General features: G+C 40.2%; 1 protein-coding gene across 2 annotated transcripts in view; it reads left to right on the top strand.

Annotated features, from left to right (window-relative positions):
* moxd1 (monooxygenase, DBH-like 1) overlaps positions 1 to 23,831 on the top strand; it is a 106,073-nt gene that overhangs the window by 71,159 nt on the left and 11,083 nt on the right. Inside the window, exons 6-9 of one of the 2 annotated variants that reach the window (XM_063070721.1) lie at positions 2,948 to 3,050; positions 17,684 to 17,850; positions 20,076 to 20,267; positions 21,614 to 21,673. In XM_063070721.1, the coding sequence (XP_062926791.1) occupies positions 2,948 to 3,050; positions 17,684 to 17,850; positions 20,076 to 20,267; positions 21,614 to 21,673 (522 nt within the window). The remainder of the gene's footprint in view (positions 1 to 2,947; positions 3,051 to 17,683; positions 17,851 to 20,075; positions 20,268 to 21,613; positions 21,674 to 23,831) is intronic. The other variant, XM_063070730.1, reaches the window with a different exon arrangement.

Genomic DNA, 23,831 nt, shown 5'->3' on the forward strand with positions numbered 1-23,831 from the left:
ACTTACTACCTCACCCTAAATGCCGAGCGACACAACCTTCTTGACTAGCCTCCCATTTGGGACCTTGTCAAATGCCTTACTAAAGTCTATGTAGACAACATCCACTGCCTTGCCTTTATCTACTTTCCTGGTCACTTCATCCAAAAACTCTATAAGATTGGTTAGACATGACCTACCACACACAAATAATATATCCAGTCCCTTGGAATACCTTGCAATAACTTTCCCACAACAGATGTCAGACCCACCATCCTATAATTTCCTGGTTTCTGTTTAGAGTCTTTTTTAAAGAACGGAACAACATTGGGTATCCCCAATCCTCTGGTACCTCTCCTGTTGCTAAGGATGATTTACATATTTCTGCTAGGGTGTGGCAATTTCTGCACTTGCCTCCTATAGGGTCCGTGGGAACACCTTGTCAGGCCCTGGGGAGTATCTACCCTGATTTTCCTCAGGGTAGCAAATACCTCCTCCTCTGTAATCTCTACAGGGTCCATAAAGTTGATATCTTTTTGCCTCACTTCTATAGACTCTGTGTCCATCTCCCAAGTAAAGACAGATGCAAAGAATGCACAAGATCTCCTCTATCTGTTTTGGCTCCACACATAGATTACCATTCTGGTCTTCCAGAGGAACATTTTTGTCCCTAGGAATCCATTTGCTTAACATACCTGTAGAATCCCTTAATATTCTCCTTCACCTTGTCTGCTAGAGTAACGTCATGCCATCTTTTAGCCTTCCTGATTTCTTTCTGAAAGTTCTCTTGCATTTCATGTACACCATATGCACCTCCTTTTTTACTCCTAACCAGGGTCTCAATATCTCTTGAAAACCAACACTGCTTACCTTCACCTCTTATTCTGATAGGTACATGCAAGCTTTCATTTTGGAAGGCCTCTCACTTTCCAAGTACGCCTTTGCCAGAGAACAAGCTGTCCCAATCCACACTTGCCAGATCATTTCTGATACCATCATCATTGACTTTTCTCCAATTTAGAATCTCAATTTAGAACAGCTCTGAAGAATCTGTACTTCTCTCTTCTACTAAAGTCTAGAACCATCTCCTTCTGTCAAGGCACATCAAATGGTGTCCAGAAATGAACTGATATGTCTCCGACCAAACATCGATATAATGATTGTTTTGTGTTACAAATGAACAGAAAACATCTTACCTACAAACTATTGTTACAGCTGAATCAACATCCATAAATATTTTGATTTGATACAACACTTGTTATGCTCAGTTTGTGATCAACTTTAAATAGATATCTTACAGAAGAGTATATTTTGATTAGGAAGTCTAATAAAACAGATTCGAACAATAGTTACTTCCGGTTTCATAGAAAGCTGGTCCTAGATGCTTTTACTCGTCTTGTTTGCTATTTTAGAAAATAATTGATAAACCATAACATGCAATCCCCAAAAACTCAGTCGTCTTTCCATCTTGCACACTTATAGTGCTAATAGTAAAACTGTTGGATCCTGATACTTTTGTGATCAAAAGGTCCTTTGGAAGTTAAGAATGAGGCATAGAACTTATTATTTAGGATCATTTTATTAAGTGTTACAAAAAGCAAATTATTTAGGATCATTTTATTAAGTGTTACAAAAAGCAAATTATTTAGGATCATTTTATTAAGTGTTACAAAAAGCAAATAAGAAAAAGGACAGGAGAGAGAAAAAAACCAAAAAAAAAACAAAAGAGTAGTAGTGGTTCTCTCAGACTCAGACTAGAGATAATAAAAATCCTAATGTTAGCAAACCAATGTATAAAATAGCCAGATCCAAGTGGCGTGACATCTGCTACTGAAAACAAAGAAGTTTCTAGAAACCTACAGAAACATCTGTAACATAATTACTGAAAATTACATGTGTATGGGTAATTATATTAAATATAAGCAAACATAGGAAAACTAAACTAAAAGAAAAATAACAATTCCACAGCCAAATCCAACAGTACCATGGTAATAGCATTTCAAGTAAGAAATTATTTATTCTTTAGTCAACTAATAGAAGTTTAAGGGGAACATGAAGGAAAACTTCTTCACTCAGAGGGTTGTGAGAGTGTGGAACAAGCTGCCAGCACAAGTGGTGCATACGAGCTCGATTTCAATGTTTAAGAGAAGTTTCGATAGATACATGGATGGTGGGGTACGGAGGGCTATGGTTCCAATGCAGGTCGATTAGAGTAGGCAGTTCAAATGGTTCAGCATGCACTAGATGGGCTGAAAGGCTGTTTCTGTACTGTACTTTTCTATGACTCTATGACCTTTTTCCAGATCCTGAATTATATTTCTGACTAGTAGAAGACCAAGTTGTCCATAAAGTCTATGTCAACTCTCAGGGCAATCCCATCAATCCCTTTTCCCATAGGCTACAGGGAAGTGATGTGTTCAACTCTGTCTAGATTCTCCTACTACTACGTACGTACAGTACAGCTAATTTGCAGTATCCTGTTAGTCTACCAAGGAAGAAACATATATGTAGCTTATGTCTAAGATGTTGGATAAACCTTGCATATAATCAAAGATATTGTAGATTTGTAAAGTTTTCAGTGGAATACACAAAAGCAGTGCATTCAATGAAGTGCAATCTATTCCTTCTTTACTTTAGTACTCTTTATATAAAAGAGTACTAAAATGTACAGGGATAGATTCCGATATCACAATACCTTGCTGTACTTCCCAAATAATTTAAGAATTATATGCACATTTTGTCATGGGGTAGTATGTTACATTTTATGTTGGCAATTTTACAGTGCTTGGAACAAGTTATTATCCTGTTGTTCTGAAACGTTCTCTCAATCCTTCTCAATAAATTGTAAGTTGTTTTAGCATGATGAAAACTGAGTTCCAGAAATTTGTATTTTTACGCCTGCATACAATCATACTGTCAAAACACAAAGGAACCATAAGTTTTAGATTTTCTTTTTGTCCAATGACTACAGGGATTTTCCTTCCCCCCTAATGTTGGACTTTCACTTGGAACACCAGGCGACCCCACATATGTGATGATGGAAGTGCATTATGATAACCCGAGCTTTCAGGAAGGTATGAGCATTTGCTGTTTAGTGTCTATCTGAATTAAATGTCTATCTGAGTGAATGTCTGTCTGAATTAAACACTGAATGTTACAAAAAATGTTTTACTCCTCCATGTGTTCCGATTTTCAGTAGTTACAAAATGAAACCATTTTAAAGACTTAGGAACCTTACTGTATATGTGTCTCTAGACTAAAACAGATTTCAACTATTACAATAGTATTCTGATTTACAGTTAAATTTACAGTTACTAGAGGTGTTAATTATTTTCATTTACAGTATTTCCAGGTAAAAAAATGTAAATATTCATACTATTCTTAAAAAGGTTAATCAAAGTTAAGATTATAACATGATAAACAATGCTGAGTGCAATCTTACCTAATTTAGAATACTAAGTAACAACACCAGAACTACAAAGAGTTCAACCCCTCCTTAACACCTTTCCTTATCACAAAGCAAAAATTAGTTTCACTTCAGTCCAAATACATGTATAATAAGTTTGATTCTGTTTCAGAAACTTGAAGCTGGTCTGCGCATACACCACAAACACCATCTGTCACATCTCACCACATTTCAACAACAAATATGCAAGTATATACTAAGTAATCCAATATATTGTATGCCAATACAATTGGAAAGTTATGTGAGCAATCTGTCCAGAAGACTGAGATCATAATTTGCTATAACAATCAGAAATTGGATGCCTCTGGGTTAGCTCTTAGCTTCAGAGTATGAAATAGTTTTCAATACCTGCAAAACAATCTTCATCACTGAGTGCAATGAAGGGAAACTCAATTAAATTAATCAAGTAAAAAGTGAAAAAGGATCTAGTGCTTTCTGGACGTATGTGACGAATAAACTCTTCTCGGCTTCCACGTTGTCATTGACCTGCATAAACTGGGATTTGAGCTTGCTTACAGGTTAGATGGATTAGTCAAGTATTTCTTCAGGATCCTGGCAATCCTTCCAGAAACAGTGGAAATATAGGGAAGGCAGGAGGCAGCGATGGGTTCCTCCCCAATGTGAGTTTTCCTAGTTTTTCCATCGACCATTTTCAGGGCCCAATTAATCTCCTTCACCTTGTAGCCATTTTGTAGGAACATCGTTCTTAATCAACATTTCCTCATGGAGACTGTCCAGGTCTGAAATAGTTTTCACACAGTTAACCAAAGTGGAAAGAACTACTCTATGTTGGAAGGCATGATGGTGACTGTTATTGTTGAGATGTAAGTCCCTATGAGTGGGCTTTCGATAGATGCCATGCCAGAGACTACCATCTGGTTTCCATTGTATTAGAATGTCCAAGAGTGGGAGCCAATCATTCTTCTCCACCTCCACCATAAATTGAATGTTTAGATGTATGCTGGTCAGATGGTTGTGGAACTGTTGGTATACCTGGAGTCCATGAGGCCACACAATGAAGGTGTCATTGAAATACCTAAAGAAGCATTTGGGGTGCTGCAGGCACTCCAACAATCTAAGAACTAAACAAACTCAGAAGGGCCGAGGAAAATCCAGGAAACCTAACAATGAGGACTAACTGATCAGGAGGGATAGACAATGGGGTTAGATATACCACCAGACCTGACGTGCCTAGATACCATCCCTGAAGAAGATGGCAGAGTTTGTCATCGAAATGTTGGTTAAAATTGACACCCATACCCAGCTGGAAGCTCAAGAAGAGTTTAATCAATTATCAAAAATTCTGAATGTTTAAAAACTTGCCAAATCCATATTTCTACCCATAAACAATGTTCATATCAAATATCTTTCTACTCTTAAAACAGTAATATGAATATCAAATATAAAGAAACCACTTCTCATTAAATCTCACATTTGTAGTCCTTGAGTCGCAAACAGTTAAACTGCTGCTTACTTCAAGTGACAGAATTTTGGCAGTCTAATACTTCTGGAAGATCAGACTGGTAGTCTACGCATGGAGCTGAGAGAGATGGGGGGAGATCTCAAATGGACTTTTTACATCTGTGTTTACTCAGGAGACGAAGTCTATAGAAGTGAGGCAAAACAGTAGCAAAGTCATGGACGTATACAGATTACAGAGGAGGGGTAACATTAAGGTAGATGAATCCCCAGGGCCTGACAAGGTGTTCCCTTGAACCCTGTCGGAGGCAAGTGCAGAAATAGCAGAGATCCTAACAAAGAGGTTGAGGTGTCAGATTGGAGGAAAGCTACTATTGTTCCATTGTTTTAGAAAGGCTCTAAGAATAAGCCAGGAAATTGGGTTAGACATTGGCTTTGTGGGAGAAGCCAGAGAGTGGTAGTAGATAGTTGTCTGTCTGACTGGAGGCCTGTGACTAGTAGTGTGCCGCAGAGATCGATACTGGGTCTATTGTTATTTGCCATCTAAGTATATCAACAACCTTTATGAAAATGTGGTAAATTGGATGAGCAAATTTGTGATGACATCAAAACTGAGGGTGTAGAGGACAGCGAGGAAGACTATTAAAACTTTCAGCGAGATCTAGACCAGCTGCAAAAATGGACTGATAAATGGCAAATGGAATTTAATGCAGACAAATTTAAGGTGTTGCACTTTGGGGCGACCAACCAGGGCAATTCTTACACAATGAATAGTGGGCACTGAGGTGTGTGTTATTACAAAGGGATCTGGAAATACAGATCTATAATTCATTGAAAGTTTATCACAGGTAGATAGAGTCATATATTATCCGTTGGCACATTATCCTTCTTAAATCAGTGTATTGACTACATGGGTTGCGATGTTATGTTGAAATTGTATAAAATGTTGGCGAAGTGTAACTAGGAGCATTGTGTGCGGTTTTGGTCACCTACTTACAGGAAAGATGTAAGTAAGATTGAAAGAGTGCAGAGGAAATTTACAAGGACATTTCCAGAACTTTTAAGGACCTGAGTTATAGAGAAAAGTTGAATAGATGAGGATTTTATTCCTTGGAACGTATGAAAATTGAAGGGAAGTTTGATAGAGTTATACAAAATTATGAGGGGATTGGGTAGTGTAAATGTAAGCAGCTTTTGCCACAGAGGTTGGGTGAGACTACAATTAGGGGTCATGGGTTAAGTATGAAAGGTGAAACGTTTAAGGGGAACAGGAGGGGGATCTTCTTCACTCAGAGAGTGGTGGGACTATGGAACGAGCTGCCAGTGCAAGTGCTGGGTGTGGGTTCGATTTCAACATTTAAGAGGAATTTGGATATGTACGTGGATGGGAGGGCTATTGTCTGGGTGCAGGTCGACAAGACTGGGCATGTTAATGGCTTGGCATGGACTAGATATGCTGAAGGGCCTTTTCTGTGCTGTGACTCTGATTCTAACTTAATTTATCCTGCTCAAATGCACGGACGCTTTATACCTATGATAGTCTGCCTATTGGATCCCACTGTTTTAAACAACTCTTTGTTTTAATGCTGCTTTCCTCTCCCACTGTGCACCTTGTGTTTCCTTGGTAATTCCTCAGCCTGGGCAGCATATGCTCTAAATTAGAGGAACAATGTCTACAGTTTATATAAACCTTAATGACTCATAACTTGGCCAGGCCGCCTTCATTCATTTGTTTGGGCAAAGTGAATTCAAAGTTTTGTTGTGGGATTTATTACCCAAGAGGAAATTGTAGTGTTTAAACTGCATAAAACAATTCTAATACCTTCATTATCATCAGTTTGTGGGTTTGGTTACGGATTATTTTAAGACTTTCAGGTAGTTCTTGTTAATGTAAAAAACATAATTCGTCACTAATCAATGATTAAATAAGCAGCTCACTAGTCATTTGTAAATTTTGATTCTTCTTATGTCATCTCTCCTTGTTTTGGGCAAAAGAAGTAGTGAGCATTTTGTTCCAATTATATTTGGGCCTCCCTTTCAGTTCTTTGATAAAATTATTTCTGAGCCTCACTGGCACGCAAAAATGTTTTTGATGTTGATTTTACTTTTTGAATGTGGCCTAGGATTTAGTGGTATTTTTGTGCGAGCACATGAAAACCGATCAGTGCACATACCGTGGAAACAGGATTTGTTTTTCTAGATCCAGACTTGAAGAATATGCTCATGAATAAAAGCTGGAGTTGGTTTGGCAAGACATTGTGGGGCAAAGAGCCCATTCCTTTGTTGTACTAGTCGATGTTTTATGTTTTTGTCTAACTGGCCACAGGCTCAACAGGTCTGCACCAACTTTCCATCAAAAACTTGACTGGTTTGGTTGTAATCTCAGCTCTACATCCTAACTACCGATAGTAATCTTTTACCTCCTAGCTCATCAAGAATATATCAGCTTCTTCCTAGAGATGCTCAACATCATCTGCAGAATTCCTGTTGTTAATGTTCAACAACTCTGCTTCTGTCACTTATTGTGGAAGAGCATTCCAGAAACTTATGGCCCTCTGAGGGAGGAAAAAAGTCACCTCCGAAATTATCGTTTTTAAACAATGACTCCCTGTTCTAGGTTCACCTACAAGAGGAATCTCCACCCTGTTAAAACCTACCCTGTATTTTCCAAGCTGGACTCTATTTACCATGGTTTTTCCATCTCTTTTACTCTGTCTGTGTAACTTCCTACATACTCTGCTGTGCCTCCTAACTCCTTAAATTTGCAAGACATATAGGAATTTACAGCCCATGTTTCATCGAGATTAAAATCCACATCCAGTAATCTGTTTCATTTAAATTATCTGTTTTCTAGGATATTAATATAAAGTGGCATTTCTATGTTAGCTTGGCTTCTATGTGCAGCAAAACTGAAGACTCAATAGAGCTATTTGGAGATCACCACTTGTCGCATTCTATGTTCATAGTACATTCCTTGTTTCTCAGCTATTTTTCTTCTGACTTCCAAACAATTATCAATGTGGCAGAAGATTAGCATGGTTAAATTATCACTTTTTTTTCTTGTATGAACTTTGTCAAGTAACTTCCTAGTATACCTCTGTAGTTTCATCCCATCCACTATCCTTGTGACCTTCTTAAATTGTTAATTATCAGATACGGTTTTACCTTCAGAAATCTATTGGTGCCTCTCAGATACTAACTTTGCAGCAGCCAAAATAATCTTTGAAGCTGATAAAAATCTTAAATCCAATTCTCTGTGAAAAACAAGGTCAGCAGAGCTTAACGGTAATGGAGATGGGCAATGTGAACCAGGTGAAAATAGAGATTTTTGACTCAGTATTGCTTGATGACGTCCATATGAATAGTGAACTTGAAAAACAAGACAAGGGTGTGGGAGTCTATTAATAAAACATTAGAAACCTGATTAAAGATGAGAAGGCTGAGAAGAAATGTTCATATGAGGGCATGGGATTCTTTGGTTGTGTTATAAAGCGTGGGGCTGTTCAGATCATGTAGTTTGTAGCTTTGTTCTGATAGTATGCACAAAATGAGGATATTGAGTGTGTGCAACCAGGCATAAGTGTTGCAGTGAAAGGAACACATCTTTTATACATGGTGGTATCAACCAGTTACATGTCAACACTTGCCCATCCATGATGCAGCCTCTAATATTTGACATTTCAGCTTCTGTTTGTTCTCATCCCAAAATATTAACCGTTTATTCCTCTCCGTAGATGCCACCTGACCTGCTGAGTTCCTTTAGCATCTTGTGTATGTTACTCTGGATCCAACCAGCAGACCTAACCTCAGATATCAGCCATGAAAGCTGAGGTTGCTGGATACCATTGCTCACAGAGGTGTTGAGGTTAGCTACAAACTCCTGTAATTCAAGACGTTCAGTCCAAAGTAACAGATGCACAGATGCATAGGCACACGGACACAAAATTCTGGAGGAACTCAACAGGTCAGGCAACATCTCTGGAACATAAACAGTTGACAGTTCAGGCTGATGCCCTTAATCAGTAATGGAAAAGAAGGGTGGAATATCAGAATAAGAAGGTGGAAGGTGGGGAAGGAGTAAAGCTGGCAGATGTCAGGTGATAAACACAAGAGATTCTGCAGAAGCTAGAAATCCAGCATAACACACAAATGCTGGAAGAGCTTAGTTCACTCTTCTATCTAGAAGGATCTAAAAATCGTGGATTGGGACAGGTTGTTCTCTGGCAAAGATGTGATTGGTAGGTGGGAAGCCTTCAAAGGGGAAACTTTGAGAGGGCAGAGTTTGTATGTTCCTGTCAGGATTAAAGGCAAATTGAATAGGAATAAGGAACCTTGGTTCTCAAGGGATATTGCAACTTTGATAAAGAAGAAGAGGGAGTTGTATGAAATGTATAGGAAACAAGGAGTAAATCAGGTGCTTGAGGAGTATAAGAAGTGCAAGAAAATACTTAAAAAAGTAATCAGGAGGGCTAAAAGAAGACATGAGGTTGCCTTGGCAGTCAAGGTGAAGGATAATCCAAAGAGCTTTTACAGGTATATTAAGAGAAAAAGGATTGTAAGGGATAAAATTGGTCCTCTTGAAGATCAGAGTGGTCGGCTATGTGCAGAACCAAAGGAAATGGGGGAGATCTTAAATAGGTTTTTTGTGGCTGTATTTACTAAGGAAACTGCATGAAGTCTATGGAATTGAGGGAATCAAGTAGTGAGATCATGGAAACAGTACAGATTGAAAAGGAGGAGGTGCTTGCTGTCTTGAGGAAAATTAAAGTGGATAAATCCCCGGGACCTGACAGGGTGTTCCCTCGGACCTTGAAGGAGACTAGTGTTGAAATTGCGGGGGCCCTGGCAGAAATATTTAAAATGTTGCTGTCTATGGGTGAGGTCCCTGAGGATTGGAGAGTGGCACATATTGTTCTGTTGCTTAAAAAAGGATCAAAAAGTAATCCAGGAAATTATAGGCCGGTGAGTTTAACGTCAGTAGTAGGTAAGTTATTGGAGGGAGTACTAAGAAACAGAATCTACAAGCATTTGGATAGACAGGGACTTATTAGGGAGAGTCAACATGGCTTTGTGCGTGGTAGGTCATGTTTGACCAATCCATTGGAGTTTTTCGAGGAGGTTACCAGGAAAGTGGATGAAGGGAAGGCAGTGGATATTGTCTACATGGATTTCAGTAAGGCCTTTGACAAGGTCCCGCATGGGAGGTTAGTTAGGAAAATTCAGTCGCTAGGTATACATGGAGAGGTGGTAAATTGGATTAGACATTGGCTCAATGGAAGAAGTCAAAGAGTGGTGGTAGAGAATTGCTTCTGTGAGTGGAGGCCTGTGACTAGTGGTGTGCCACAGGGATCATTGCTGGGTCCATTGTTATTTGTCATCTATATCAATGATCCTAAAGGGATTGGACAGGCTAGATGCAGGAAGATTGTTCCCGATGTTGGGGAAGTCCAGAACGAGGGGCCACAGTTTGAGGATAGAGGGGAAGCCTTTTAGGACCGAGATTAGGAAAAACTTCTTCACACAGAGAGTGGTGAATCTGTGGAATTCTCTGCCACAGGAAACTGTTGAGGCCAGTTCATTGGCTATATTTAAGAGGGAGTTAGATATGGCCCTTGTGGCTACGGGGGTCAGGGGGTATGGAGGGAAGGCTGGGGCGGGGTTCTGAGTTGGAGGATCAGCCATGATCATAATAAATGGCGGTGCAGGCTCGAAGGGCCGAATGGCCTACTCCTGCACCTATTTTCTATGTTTCTATGTTTCTATGATCTGGATGATAATGTGGTAAATTGGATCAGCAAATTTGCTGATGATACAAAGATTGGAGGTGTAGTAGACAGTGAGGAAGGTTTTCAGAGCCTGCAGAGAGACTTGGACCAGCTGGTAAAATGGGCTGAAAAATGGCAGATGGAGTTTAATACAGACAAGTGTGAGGTATTGCACGTTGGAAGGACAAACCAAGGTAGAACATACAGGGTTAATGGTAAGGCACTGAGGAGTGCAGTAGAACAGAGGGATCTGGGAATACAGATACAAAATTCCCTAAAAGTGGCGTCACAGGTAGATAGGGTCGTAAAGAGAGCTTTTGGTACATTGGCCTTTATTAATCAAAGTATTGAGTATAAGAGCTGGAATGTTATGATGAGGTTGTATAAGGCATTGGTGAGGCCGAATCTGGAGTATTGTGTTCAGTTTTGGTCACCAAATTACAGGAAGGATATAAATAAGGTTGAAAGAGTGCAGAGAAGGTTTACAAGGATGTTGCCAGGATTTGAGAAACTCAGTTACAGAGAAAGGTTGAAGATGTTAGGACTTTATACCCTGGAGCGTAGAAGAATGAGAGGAGATTTGATAGAGGTATATAAAATTATGATGGGTATAGATAGAGTTAATGCAAGCAGGCTTTTTCCACTGAGGCAAGGGGAGAAAAAAAACCAGAGGGCATGGGTTAAGGGTGAGGGGGGAAAAGTTTAAAGGGAACATTAGGGGGGCTTCTTCACACAGAGAGTGGTGGGAGTATGGAATGAGCTACCAGATGAGGTGGTACATGCGGGTTGTTTTTTAACATTTAAGAATAAATTGGACAGATACATGGATGGGAGGTGTATGGAGGGATATGGTCCGTGTGCAGGTCAGTGGGACTAGGCAGAAAATGGATCAGCACAGCCAAGAAGGGCCAAAAGGCCTTTTTCTGTGCTGTAGTTTCTATGGTTTCTATAGCCTTGTATGATCTGTGAACCCAGAAGATATTACATTTCAATTTCCTCATCCAAATCAAATAAGTATATTAAAAATTGTTGGGGCCACTGTATTGAACCCAATGGTACCCTACTTTTCCCAGCCTGTATTTAGAAAATAAAACATTTGTTTATTCCTAAACACAAGAAATTCTGCAGATTCTGGAAATCTAGATCTAGATACAAAATGCTATAAGGTACCCCATGCAAGGCTTATTGAAAAAGTAAGGAGGCATGGGATCCAAGGGTATATTGCTTTGTGGATCCAGAACTGGCTTGCCCACAGAAGACAAAGAGCAGTTGTAGACGGGTCATATTCTGCATGGAGGTTGGTGACTAGTGGTATTCTGGGACCCCTACTCTTCGTGATTTTTATAAGTGCCCTGGATGAGGAAGTGGAGGGATGGGTTAGTAAATTTGCTGATGGCACAAAGTTTGGGGGTGTGGTGGATAATGTGGAGGGCTGTCAGAGGTCACAGCAGGACATCGATAGGATGCAAAACTAGGATGAGAAGTGGAAGATGGAGTTCAACCCAGATAAGTGTGAGGTGGTTCATTTTGGTAGGTCAAATATGATGGTAGAATATAGTATGGTAAGACTCTTGGCGGTGTGGATGGTCAGAGGGATCTTGGGATCCAAGGCCATAGGACACTCAAAGCTGCTACTACGCAGGTTGACTCTGTGGTTAAGAAAGCATGCAGTGCATTGGCCTTCATCAATCGTGAGACTGAGTTTAGGAGCCGAGAGGTAATGTTGCAGCTCTATAGGACCCTGGTCAGACCCCACTTGGAGTACTGTGCTCAGTTCTGGTCACCTCACTACAGGAGGGATGTGGAAACCATAGAAAGGGTGCAGAGGATATTCACAAGGATCTTGCCTGGATTGGGGAGCATGCCTTATGAGAATAGGTTGAGTGAACTCGGCCTTTTCTTCTTGGAGTGATGGAGGATGAGAGATGACCTGATAGAGGTGTATAAGATGATGAGAGGCATTGATTATGTGGACAGTCAGAGGCTTTTTCCCCAGGGCTGAAATGGCTAGCAGGAGAGGGCACAGTTTTAAGGTGCTTGAAGTAGTTACAGAGATGTCAGGAGTAAGTTTTTTACGCAGAGAGTGGTGAATGTGTTAAATGGGCTTCCAGCGAAGATGGTGGAGGTGGATACGATAGGGTCTTTTAAGAGACTCCTGGATAGGTACACAGAGCTTAGAAAAATAGAGGACTATGGGTAACCCTAGCTAATTTCTAAGGTAAGGACATGTTCGGCACAGCTTTGTGGGCTGAAAAGCCTGTATTGTGCTGTAGGTTTTCTATATTTCATGTTCTAACTCAGCAGGTCAGACAGCATCTATGAAGAGGAACATATAGGTAACTTTTCAGGCCGAGACCCTTCATAAGGACTAGAAAGGAAGGACGAAGAAGGGAATGAGCAAAAAGGGAAGGGAGAGGTATCACTGGGAGAGAAATTCAATCCAGATTTAAGCATCATAAGGACCTTGTGCTGTCTCAAGTTAGCAGAAAGATTTGTATAATACTTTGTTCCTCCGATACAGTTTAAATGAAGCTGGAACATACATGGTCTGGACTTGGTGCTAAAAGCAACCACATGGTACATATACTCACCACCTGTACCTTTTATACACTACATTTCACTTAGGGCTCATCCATCTTCTTTACAACTGTAAATAGTTTGTCTGATTACAAAATACCATTGGAGATATCCTTGGGTATTAGTGAATATGCAAACAAAATGATTTGCTTTTATCATTTGTAATCACATTCTTAAAATGTCTCAAATTATAATGAGTATGATTCCTATCACACGCAGATTAGCTTTTCCAACTGGTCTGTGAATTTCCTCCTAGCTTCTGAACAGAGTTATTCTGTCAGGAGATAACTCCAACCTAAATGCATGTGTGCATGGCCTGTGTTGATAGGCTTGCATTTAGTGAATTGTGAATGAGTTTGTGGATAATTTCATTGCTGATTGACAGATTATTTCAAGGATAATTGATCAGTACAGTACTTTGGAATCAAAATACTTCATTCTTCACAAGGACCTAATTTTGGCGTCCAAAGTTTTCACACTGATGACACATTCTGAAAAGAAATTGCAGTTTAGAAATCTTATTTGAATGATCATGCATCTGGGATGCATATGTGCACTTTATCACTTCAAAAACATTTAAAAAATAATATTTATATTACTTAAATAGCATTTTAATAGTTTCAGAAAAATAATGTAATTGAATATTTATTGACAGTGTCTTGAGGCAAGATTCTAATCGGTATTTAGATCTTCTTAAATTTGGACACATTTCTTCTGAAAGGCAATGGAATTTGCATAGTTAAAATGTTAATTGCATTGAACATAGATTACAATCAAATGTATGGCTCTTACTGGAATCACACTGACCCTTATAAAGAAGCAATTCTTTGAATAATTACAGCTATATAAGGTGTTTTCAGTTGCTGAAAGCAGTTCTATATACAGAAAGTATCATAATGGGAAATCTTCATGTCGATTTTCAATGCTCCATTAGTACACTTGGTTAAGGAGATACTTTGTGTTAAAAGCTGCTCTTCTTTCAGCTCTAGAAATATTGTTGATTGACCTAGATTTGATTGTTCTACTAGATCACCTTTGATCTGGTAGAACATGTCAGAAAATGATGGAAAGAAAGCATTTATGAGAATAGGAAACATTACTGGAAATAAAAAACTCCAACGGCAGGTGGCTGGAAATTATGGCACAAACTGTAAGGTTCTCAAGAGTGAAGGTGAACATCCGGAAGTGGTGGTGCATGTCAGCACAAATGACGTGGGGAAGAAGAGGAAATAATCAGGTCAAGAGTAGATATGATATGGGTAAAAGGGACGGGTTGCACCTTAATAAGCGGGGCACCAGCATTCTGGCAGGCAGGTTTGCCTCTGCAACACGGGTGTGTTTAAACTAAGTAGTGAGGGGGAGGGGACGAACTGGAAACATAAGGATGGAGATAAAGGGAAAGTGAGAATAAGAAAAGTTAAGAAAGACAGCAGAATCAACAGAGCAGAAAGCTCAGGAAGGGCTAGTACAGTATGGCCAAGTGAAATAGGAATTGATATGGGAGGTGAGGGGAGTAATGAATTAAAAGTATTATATATGAATGCATGGAGTATAAGAAATAAAGTAGATGAGCTTGAAGCACAGTAGGAAATTGGTAAGTATGATGTTGTGGGAATAACAGAGACATGGCTTCAAGTGGACAGGGCCTGGGAAATGAATATTCAAGGGTATACGTCCTATCGAAAGGACAGACTGATGGGCAGAGGGGGTGGGGTGGTTCTGTTGGTGAGGAATGATATTCAGTCCCTTGCGAGGGGGGACATAGAATCAGGAGACGTAGAGTCAGTATGGATAGAACTGAGAAATTCTAAGGGTAGAAAAACCCTAATGGGAGTTATCTACAGACCCCCAAACAGTAGTCTGGATGTAGGGTGTAAGTTGAATCAAGAGTTAAAATTGGCATGTTGCAAAGGTAATGCTACAGTTGTTATGGGAGATTTCAACATGCAGGTAGACTGGAGGAATCAGCTTGGTGCTGGACCCCAAGAAAGGGAGTTTGTGGAGTCCCTCCGAGATGGATTCTTAGAACAGCTTGTACTGGAGCCTACCAGAGAGAATGCAATTCTAGATTTAGTATTGTGCAATGAACCGGATTTGATCAGAGAACTCGAGGTAAAGGAGCCATTAGGAGGTAGTGACCATAATATGATAAGTTTTAATCTACAATTTGAGAGGGAGAAGGGAAACTCGGAAGTGTCAGTATTACAGTTGAACAAAGGGAACTATGGTGCTATGAGGGAGGAGCTGGCCAAAGTTCAATAGAATAATACCCTAGCAGGGATGACAGTGGACCAGCAATGGCAAGTGTTTCTGGGAATAATGCTGAAGGTGCAGGATCAGTTCATTCCAAAGAGGTGGTAAGAACGGGAAGGCAGATAATTATCTAAATGGAGTCAGGTTAGGAAAAGGGGAAGCACAACGAGATCTAGGTGTTCTTGTACATCGGTCACTGAAAGCAAGCATGCAAGTACAGCAGGCAGTGAAGAAAGCTAATGGCATGCTGGCCTTCATAACAAGGGGAATTGAGTATAAGAGCAAAGAGGTCCTTCTACAGCTGTACAGGGCACTGGTGAGACCACACCTGGAGCACTGTGTGCAGTTTTGGTCTCCAAATTTGAGGAAGGACATTCTTGCTCTTGAGGGAGTGCAGCGTGGGTTCACAAGGTTAATTCCCGGAATGGCAGGACTGTCATATGTCAAAAGATTGGAGCGACTGGGCTTGTATACTCTGGAATTTAGAAGGCTGAGAGGGGGTCATATTGAAACATTTAAGATTATTAAGGGATTGGACACGCTGGAGGCAGGAAGCATGTTCCCGCTGATGGGTGAGTCCAGAACCAGAGGCCACAGTTTAAGAATAAGGGGTAGGCCATTTAGAATGGAGTTGAGGAAAAACTTTTTCACCCAGAGAGTGGTGGATATATGGAATGCTCTGCCCCAGAAGGCTGTGGAGGTCAAGTCTCTGGATGCTTTCAAGAAAGAGATGGATAGAGCTCTTAAAGATAGCAGAATCAAAGGTTATGGGGATAAGGCAGGAACTGGATACTGGTTGTGGATGATCAGCCATGATCACAGTGAACGGTGGTGCTGGCTTGAAGGGCGGAATGGCCTACTCCTGCACCTATTGTCTATTGTCTATTGTTCTGTGCTAAATCCCAGCCTTCAGGCAGCAGAGTAGTGAGGTGGATAGTAGCTAGTAGATTCTTGTAAGGTGGCAGCATACACAGTCACAGTGGCCTCTCCTGGTCCAACCAAAGGCGTAAAGGTCATCCTTTATGTCTTTTTTTATTGCAAGACACTGCTGAACACCAGTTCTGTAGGTCTACCCCATCAACGAGTTGTTCAATGGTGATAGAGCTGGCCTTATTGCATACTGTTTTACAAAGGCAATGCGTGGTCCAACAACTGGTGCAAATGGTTGTCTTGGACATTTTTATTGTGATTGCAAGACCCTGTTGGTCATTGGTAATATAAAGTACTGCAAGTCCATTTCACTGGTTCATTGGCAAGTCTGACGGTGGGTGAACTGAATGGTCTTGGTTGTTGCTCGGACCAGATGCTCGTGCTGTAGTGATGCCTGTTGCAGCCGCCATGGAGAGGAAATGCAGAGGCAATGTGGGAGACAGCAGAAGCCTCTGTGGGCACTGGAATCTGAACTGGATAGGGGGTTGGCCACTCCCATTGGTACTGCTCTGCTGTGTTCTCTCAGTGGAAGACAAGCTAAACCACAACAACGTCGAATACACAATCAATCTACAGGCTATGGCACTCAGGGATGAGCTATATTATTTTTTGTGACTTTTTCTGCTATCATAACTATATATGCTTTGTGCTGTATGCTGTTGGGACTGTGTTTTGCACCGTGGCCCCAGAGGAATGCTGTTTTGTTTGGCTGTATTCATATACGTGGCTGAATGACAACTAAACTTGAACTTGAACTAGCTGTAAAGAAGATTGCCTCAGTGTTGGAGCCACTGGTAGATGGTCAGTGGGGGAACCAAAAGGGAAAGTAGTGAGTGAAGGGGAAGAGAGTTAAGACTGAGGGAAGCAGGAGAATGAAAGCAGAAGAGGATCAGCTTGAGCAACAATATTTGAGGAAAATGGTATGAACAAGATCATGTGTCTGTGTTTAATGCTCAATTATATCAAACATCCTTGCCATTAGAATGAAAGCTCACCCTGTCAACTCTGATGATGGTTGGAGCACCATGACCACCCCACAGTAAAAAGAATTCATATAGTGGCATCTTTTACACTTAATACTTCATCTGAAATCATCCTCTTCCCTAAGGGACTCACTAAGAAGTCTCATATCATTAACTTTGTAGGACAACAATCTGTCTATGAAATATACTTAGATAGTGTGGTTACTTAATGAACAACTGTGAAACAAAATAAAATCATTCCAATGAATTTCTTTAGTAAGATAAAATTGATTGTCAGACTTTAGTCTTAGATTAACTATTCCTTACTTCTGCAGGATACGTGGACAGCTCTGGTTTGAAACTGATCTACACACCTGTGTTGAGGAAGAATGATGCTGGAGTTATTGAAACTGGTGTCTGGGTTAGTCTTTACCATATGATACCACCTGCTATGTCAAGCTATCTTTCACAAGGTCACTGCAGCATAGAATGCCTACACGAAGTAAGCTTGCATATTTTCTTGTAAGTTCTTTCATTGTGAACTGTTCCTGAGTCAAACAGACCTCTTGCTATCTTTGTATGATGCAGCTGCACTTCTTGTAGCAATGGAGAACAAACAGATGTGTTGCTAAGTTATGAGTTGCAGCCTTTCTAACTAAATAACTGCGTAACAATGACTTTTTATCTTATTGTGCCAGTGCGATGTTTATGAAACTAAATTAGTACCACATTTATGTATTTATTTTATATCATACTTGTTTTGGAATTTTATTATGCATTGATTTCCCATGTTTGTACAATTGAATTTATAACTACAATTTTTTTCCTTTTTAAAATTACTAATATTAAAATATTACAAAATTTATAAAATATCACTAATATTTAAAATAAGAATGTATTTAGACAAAGTGAGAAATGGGAGCAGGAGTAGATCTAGCAGTTCCTCACATCTGCTCCAAATTCAAATAGATCTTGCTGGATCTGCTCTTGGCCTCAGCGCCACCTCCTGATTATTCCTCATAATCCACAACCTCTGTCTTGACCAAATATCAGTTGCTAATAAGAACATTTGCTTCTGTCCATCTTGGCCTTGCATATATTCACTGGCCTTGCCTCCACAGCACTCTGAGGTAGAGAGTTCCAAGAATTTGACTCTCTCAAGGTAGAAATTCCTCCCATCTCTTAACCTTAATTGAGCAAAACACACAGTGCTGGAGGAACACAGCAGGTCAGGTAACAATCAGTGGAGGCAAATGAACAGTAAGTATTTCAGGTTGAGACCTTTCATCAGGACTGTAGCGGCCAATTCAACAAACCAATTGCCACTTCTGTTAACCCGGCACGTGTTGTTATCCTTGTGTGATGCAAGCTCCAATCACTCCAGTAATGATGTTCCATAAAGTTGAAGAAATGCATTCGGTCCTTTATTAGCAACTAGCAAAACATAGAATCTTGAAGCGATGCAATTAAGCATAATTAAGTGTAAATTGTAGGCCGTATCTCGGGTAATGATGAGTTTGAGTACAGAGAGGAAATTAAGAACCTGGTGGCATGGTGCGAAGACAATAACCTATCCCTCAACGTCAGCAAGACGAAGGAATTGGTTGTTGACTTCAGAAGGAGTAGCGGACCGCACGACCCAATTTACATCAGTGGTGCACAAGTGGAACAGGTCAAAAGCTTTAAGTTCCTCGGGGTCAATATCACAAATGACCTGACTTGGTCCAACCAAGCAGAGTTCACTGACAAGAAGGCCCACCAGCACCTTTACTTCCTGAGAAAACTAAAGCAATTTGGCCTGTCCCCTAAAACCCTCACTAATTTTTATAGATGCACCGTAGAAAGCATTCTTCTAGGGTGCATCACAACCTGGTATGGAAGTTATCCTGTCCAAGACCAAAACAAGCTGCAGAAGATCGTGAACACAGCGCAGCACATCACACAAACCAATCTTCCGCCCGTGGACTCACTTTACACCGCACGCTGTCAGAGCAGTGCTGCCAGGATAATCAAGGACACAACCCATCCAGCCAACACACTTTTCGTCCCTCTTCCCTCCGGGAGAAGGCTCAGGAGCTTGAAGACTCGTACGGCCAGATTTGGGAACAGCTTCTTTCCAACTGTGATAAGACTGCTGAACGGATCCTGACCCAGATCTGGGCCATACTCTCCAAATATCAGGACCTGCCTCTCGGTTTTCTTGCACTACCTCACTTTCCATTTTTCTATTTTCTATTTATGATTTATAATTTAATTTTTTAATATTTACTAATTTTTAATGTTTTTAATATTTAATATTTGTAATCCAGGGAGCAGGAAGCACAAAATCAAATATCGCTGTGATGATTGTACGTTCTAGTATCAATTGTTTGGTGACAATAGAGTATAAAGTATAAATTAAGCAGTCAACAAAAGATATGACACCCAGCAGGCCCCAGACCAAACTACACAGAACAAAGCACACTAACGTAACTTATTCTCTTTGCTTTTACTATGACCCCGCTCACGTGACTACCATAATAAATGGTAACACAGATAAAAAAGAGATGCATGGCTCCTACAAGGACTAAAGGACAGAGGGTGATAGCCAGTATTAAAAGGTGAAAGGAAGGGCTGTTTCAAGAGCTGCAAAATCCACAATTTGTCTTGAATTCTGAAGAAGTAATCTCATTTATCTTCAGTGTTGGTGCATTGCCTATTAAATGAAAAAGTGTTTTTTAATCACAGGCTTTGTCTCAGGAAAAGGCATCTGGGATCCATGTATTTGCTGTTCTTCTCCATTCACATCTTGCAGGACGAGCCCTGAGAATACGCCATTTCAGAAATAGTGTAGAGCAACCTCTCCTTGCATATGATAATGAGTTCGACTTCAATTTTCAAGAATTTCGCTACCTGAAAGAGGAGAGAGTTCTTCTGCCGGTACGTGAGTACTTGTTTTGAAAGCTTTCATTGTATAGGAATTGCGTCATATACAATAACATGAAAGGAATATTCTCCAAACATTTATTACCTATAGAGAAGTAATTCAGGTGAATCAATTTGAATGATTGAACAAAGAGTCTCTTATCTAAAATACTTGCCTTAGGAGCTGGTGTTATTAGTGATTTAGGGGGTAATGCAAAATATGTTTTGTTTAGTGTTTAGAGAGAAAGGCATTGGGTCCAGTTCACACCTGATACTCTGGCATTACATCAGAGAGCATAACTAAAACCATAATATTACATACCTATCGACAGAGATTAGTGACTCTCAGAAATAAGTACTTGCATATCGCAGCCACCACCCTGCAACCAGACATTGTCCTAGTGTCTGAGTCTACTAAGCAAGTGGTGCTGCTGGAGCTGACAGTCCCATGGGAAGATAGCTTGGAAGAAGCCTTTGAAAGGAAGCTCTCCAAGTACGCAGGACTGGTCAGCAACTGTCAGCAGGCTGGATGGAGAGCGAGGTGTCTCCCAGTGGAGGTTGGTTGTAGGGGATTCGTAGCCAATTCTTTAGTTAGAGCCATCAGCATTTTGGGCATCGAGGGAGAGAGGAAGAGGAGAGCCATCCGCAGTACCACCGATGCGGCAGAGAGGGCCTCAAGATGGCTGTGGCTCAAAAGAGGGGAGCCATGGAGTCATAAGTAGCTAGCCATCTGGACACAAGCTGGGGTCTGATCAGCCCCGGCTGGGTCACCTGGAGGAGGTTGTATGATGTTGAAAGACCCGAAACACCCAACGATTCCAGAAACATCACTGAAGATGTGTCCAGAAGCATCAATAGATGTATGTACACAGAATGATACATTACCCTTTACCCATCTAATTGACTGTGAATAAATCTGAAAGTCCAAAATATATCAATGAGGAATGAGATTTTTTTTCAAAGCTTCTATTTACTAACTAGCATGTACACAGCAAGATAAACTGGCCAACTGGTGCAGACAAGTTTGTAGTAATTACTCGATTCACTATTTACCTTCAGGTAAGTTCAGAGTCATGAGGTAGTGTAGATATTCCAGCTAACCTTACTGATGAATATACATGTAGCATATCTAATATCTCTCTTTCATAATTCTTCAAGAAACAGTATAGCTCATACAAAGGGAATATATAGCTCAACCCCTGGATAACCTTGCTTTTAATGTTACTTCAGGTTACTTAAAAGTTTACTTTAAATACATACCTATCTTACATTGAAGAATGGTGTTGCATCAAATGTACATTCTGAATGTTCATTTTAATCTGTTATAACTCTTAACCATGAGCATTTAAAATGTCTTGCAGGGTGACAGCTTGGTGACAGAATGCCAATATAACACAAAATCCCGCAAGAATATGACCTGGGTAGGAAAATAATTAATTTTATGACAATACAATCCTCTGATACCTCAGGAAGTAATTTTTGTTCTTTGGTTTAAAATTGATGATTACTTACTAATATTTCACAAGAAAATAATGTTATCTTTATGTGTGTTTGTGAATTAGTAAGTGAGACAGTCAGACTTACAACCAAACAATAACTCATAATCTAAAATATTATTCTGTCAATATAAGGCTGGTGATAAAGGGTTTTTTTTAAAAGCTTTCACTGTATAGACATTGTTTCCAGTAACACTAAGACAAGGAAATTTTGCCCCTGTCAATCCACTTCATCACCTCTTCAGAAAAAAAAATTATATTTATGAGTCATGATATCCCATGCATATGTTAACTATCCCTAATCAGTCACCACCTTTCCAGATGCTTGTAGATCCTGACATCTCTAATAACTTGCCCACTACTGATGTATGCCTTACTGGTCTGCATTTCCCTGGCCTGTTCTTGCAGCCCTTCTTAAAGAAACGTTCAACATTGTTTCATACCTTCTGTTGGCCAGTTTTCCATTTCTGGCTGTCTATTTTCCACAATTCTCCATTTTTTTTCTTTTTTACATTTTTTTCAAATTTTCACTATGGAAACTTAAGAATATCTAACTCATAACATGCCTTCAACCATTCAAGAAGACAGTGGCTAATTCCAGATACTTACCTTCAGCCTTTATCTCTCAAGACCTTCAAATGTGATATCAGTATTTACTGTATATTTGTATTAGAAGTTGACATTTGACCCAGATATTAATGATTGATATTACGTGCAATGTTCACTCTGACATTCAGTGACTCTGACTCTAAGCTGCTTGTTAACAAAACTAAAATCGTCATGGGTCAGGGGAGCTGCTAAAAGCTGCAGTCTCTAGGCATTGAAAATCAAATTGAATGCTGGAAATGAGTCAAAGAGTATCCATGTAGAGAGTTTGGGTGACTAACCTTTTGGGACAAATGTTCACTCAGTTTCCCTAGCCAAAGAGGTTACCTGACCTGAGTTTTTCCAGCATTTTCTGTTTTTAATTTAGTGCAATCACATTCAATTTCCTCAATGTTTTGCTCAATTTCAATACTTATCTGAGAGGAACTGCCAGATCAAAAGCTCAAACTTTAATGCAAAGTGTAACAAATATGTACAGTATTCATCACAAACAACAAAATCCTTGTTTCTTACTATTTCCTGCCTTTGTTTACATTCCTTGCTGCTTTGCTCCCCATGAACAACAGAAGTTTAGCTTAATTTGTTGCATGCACTGTACAGTAGAAAGTACGATGGAACATGTCGTTCTGTGTCGATGGTCAACACAGTCCAAAGACGTGCTGGGGGCAGCCAGCAAGTGTTGCCATGCTTCCGGCACCAACCCAGCATGCTCACAACTCAGTAAGACTAACCTTGTATCTTTGCAATGTGGGAGGAAAGCTGTGCACCCGAAGGAAACCCACGCGGCCGTGGTGAGAACATACAAAATCCTTACAGACAGCAGCGGGAATCAGACCGCAATCGGTGATTGCTAACACAACAAAGTGATTCAAAATACATTCACTATCAAACTATGTGTGCAGTATACAACCCTGTGATTTGCCTTTCCCCACTGACAGCCAGAAAGCAAAGAAAAACCATGGAACCCATAAAAGAAAAGCATCAAACTTAACCCCACCACCCCCGCCCCCAACTCCACCACACGTAAAGAATTACAAATTGCGGAAACAGCAACCAAAAAAAAAATGATCGAAAAACACAGAATATAAAGCGCAAAATTGAAAAATTCCAGGCATATTGTGCTAACTGCTATGCTACAATGCCGCACCTTAAAGTTAATATTGGAGATAATTTTGCATGTTAATGTAGACCTATCAGACCTGGAATTTCCGTCATTCTCCTGAATGAGGCTGCTGTACTTGCACCAGGTTTGACTTAAGGCAAGTTGCCCAGCCTGAGTGCTGAGATGAGAATTGCCCTTTGTGTGGAGCAGAGTGGTGGATTCCAGGGGAGTTGATGAGAATGTGGGATTATTGTAGAAATGGAGTAAAAGAGCTATTAATGTGATCAACGACACTGGCACGGTGAACCAAAGGATTTATTTCAGTGGTTTGTGACTCTGTGAAGAGTCTGCCTGTACTGCACGGGTAATGGGGAA

Source organism: Mobula hypostoma, chromosome 2 (genome assembly GCF_963921235.1).
Source record: "Mobula hypostoma chromosome 2, sMobHyp1.1, whole genome shotgun sequence".
Lineage (NCBI taxonomy): Eukaryota > Metazoa > Chordata > Chondrichthyes > Myliobatiformes > Myliobatidae > Mobula > Mobula hypostoma.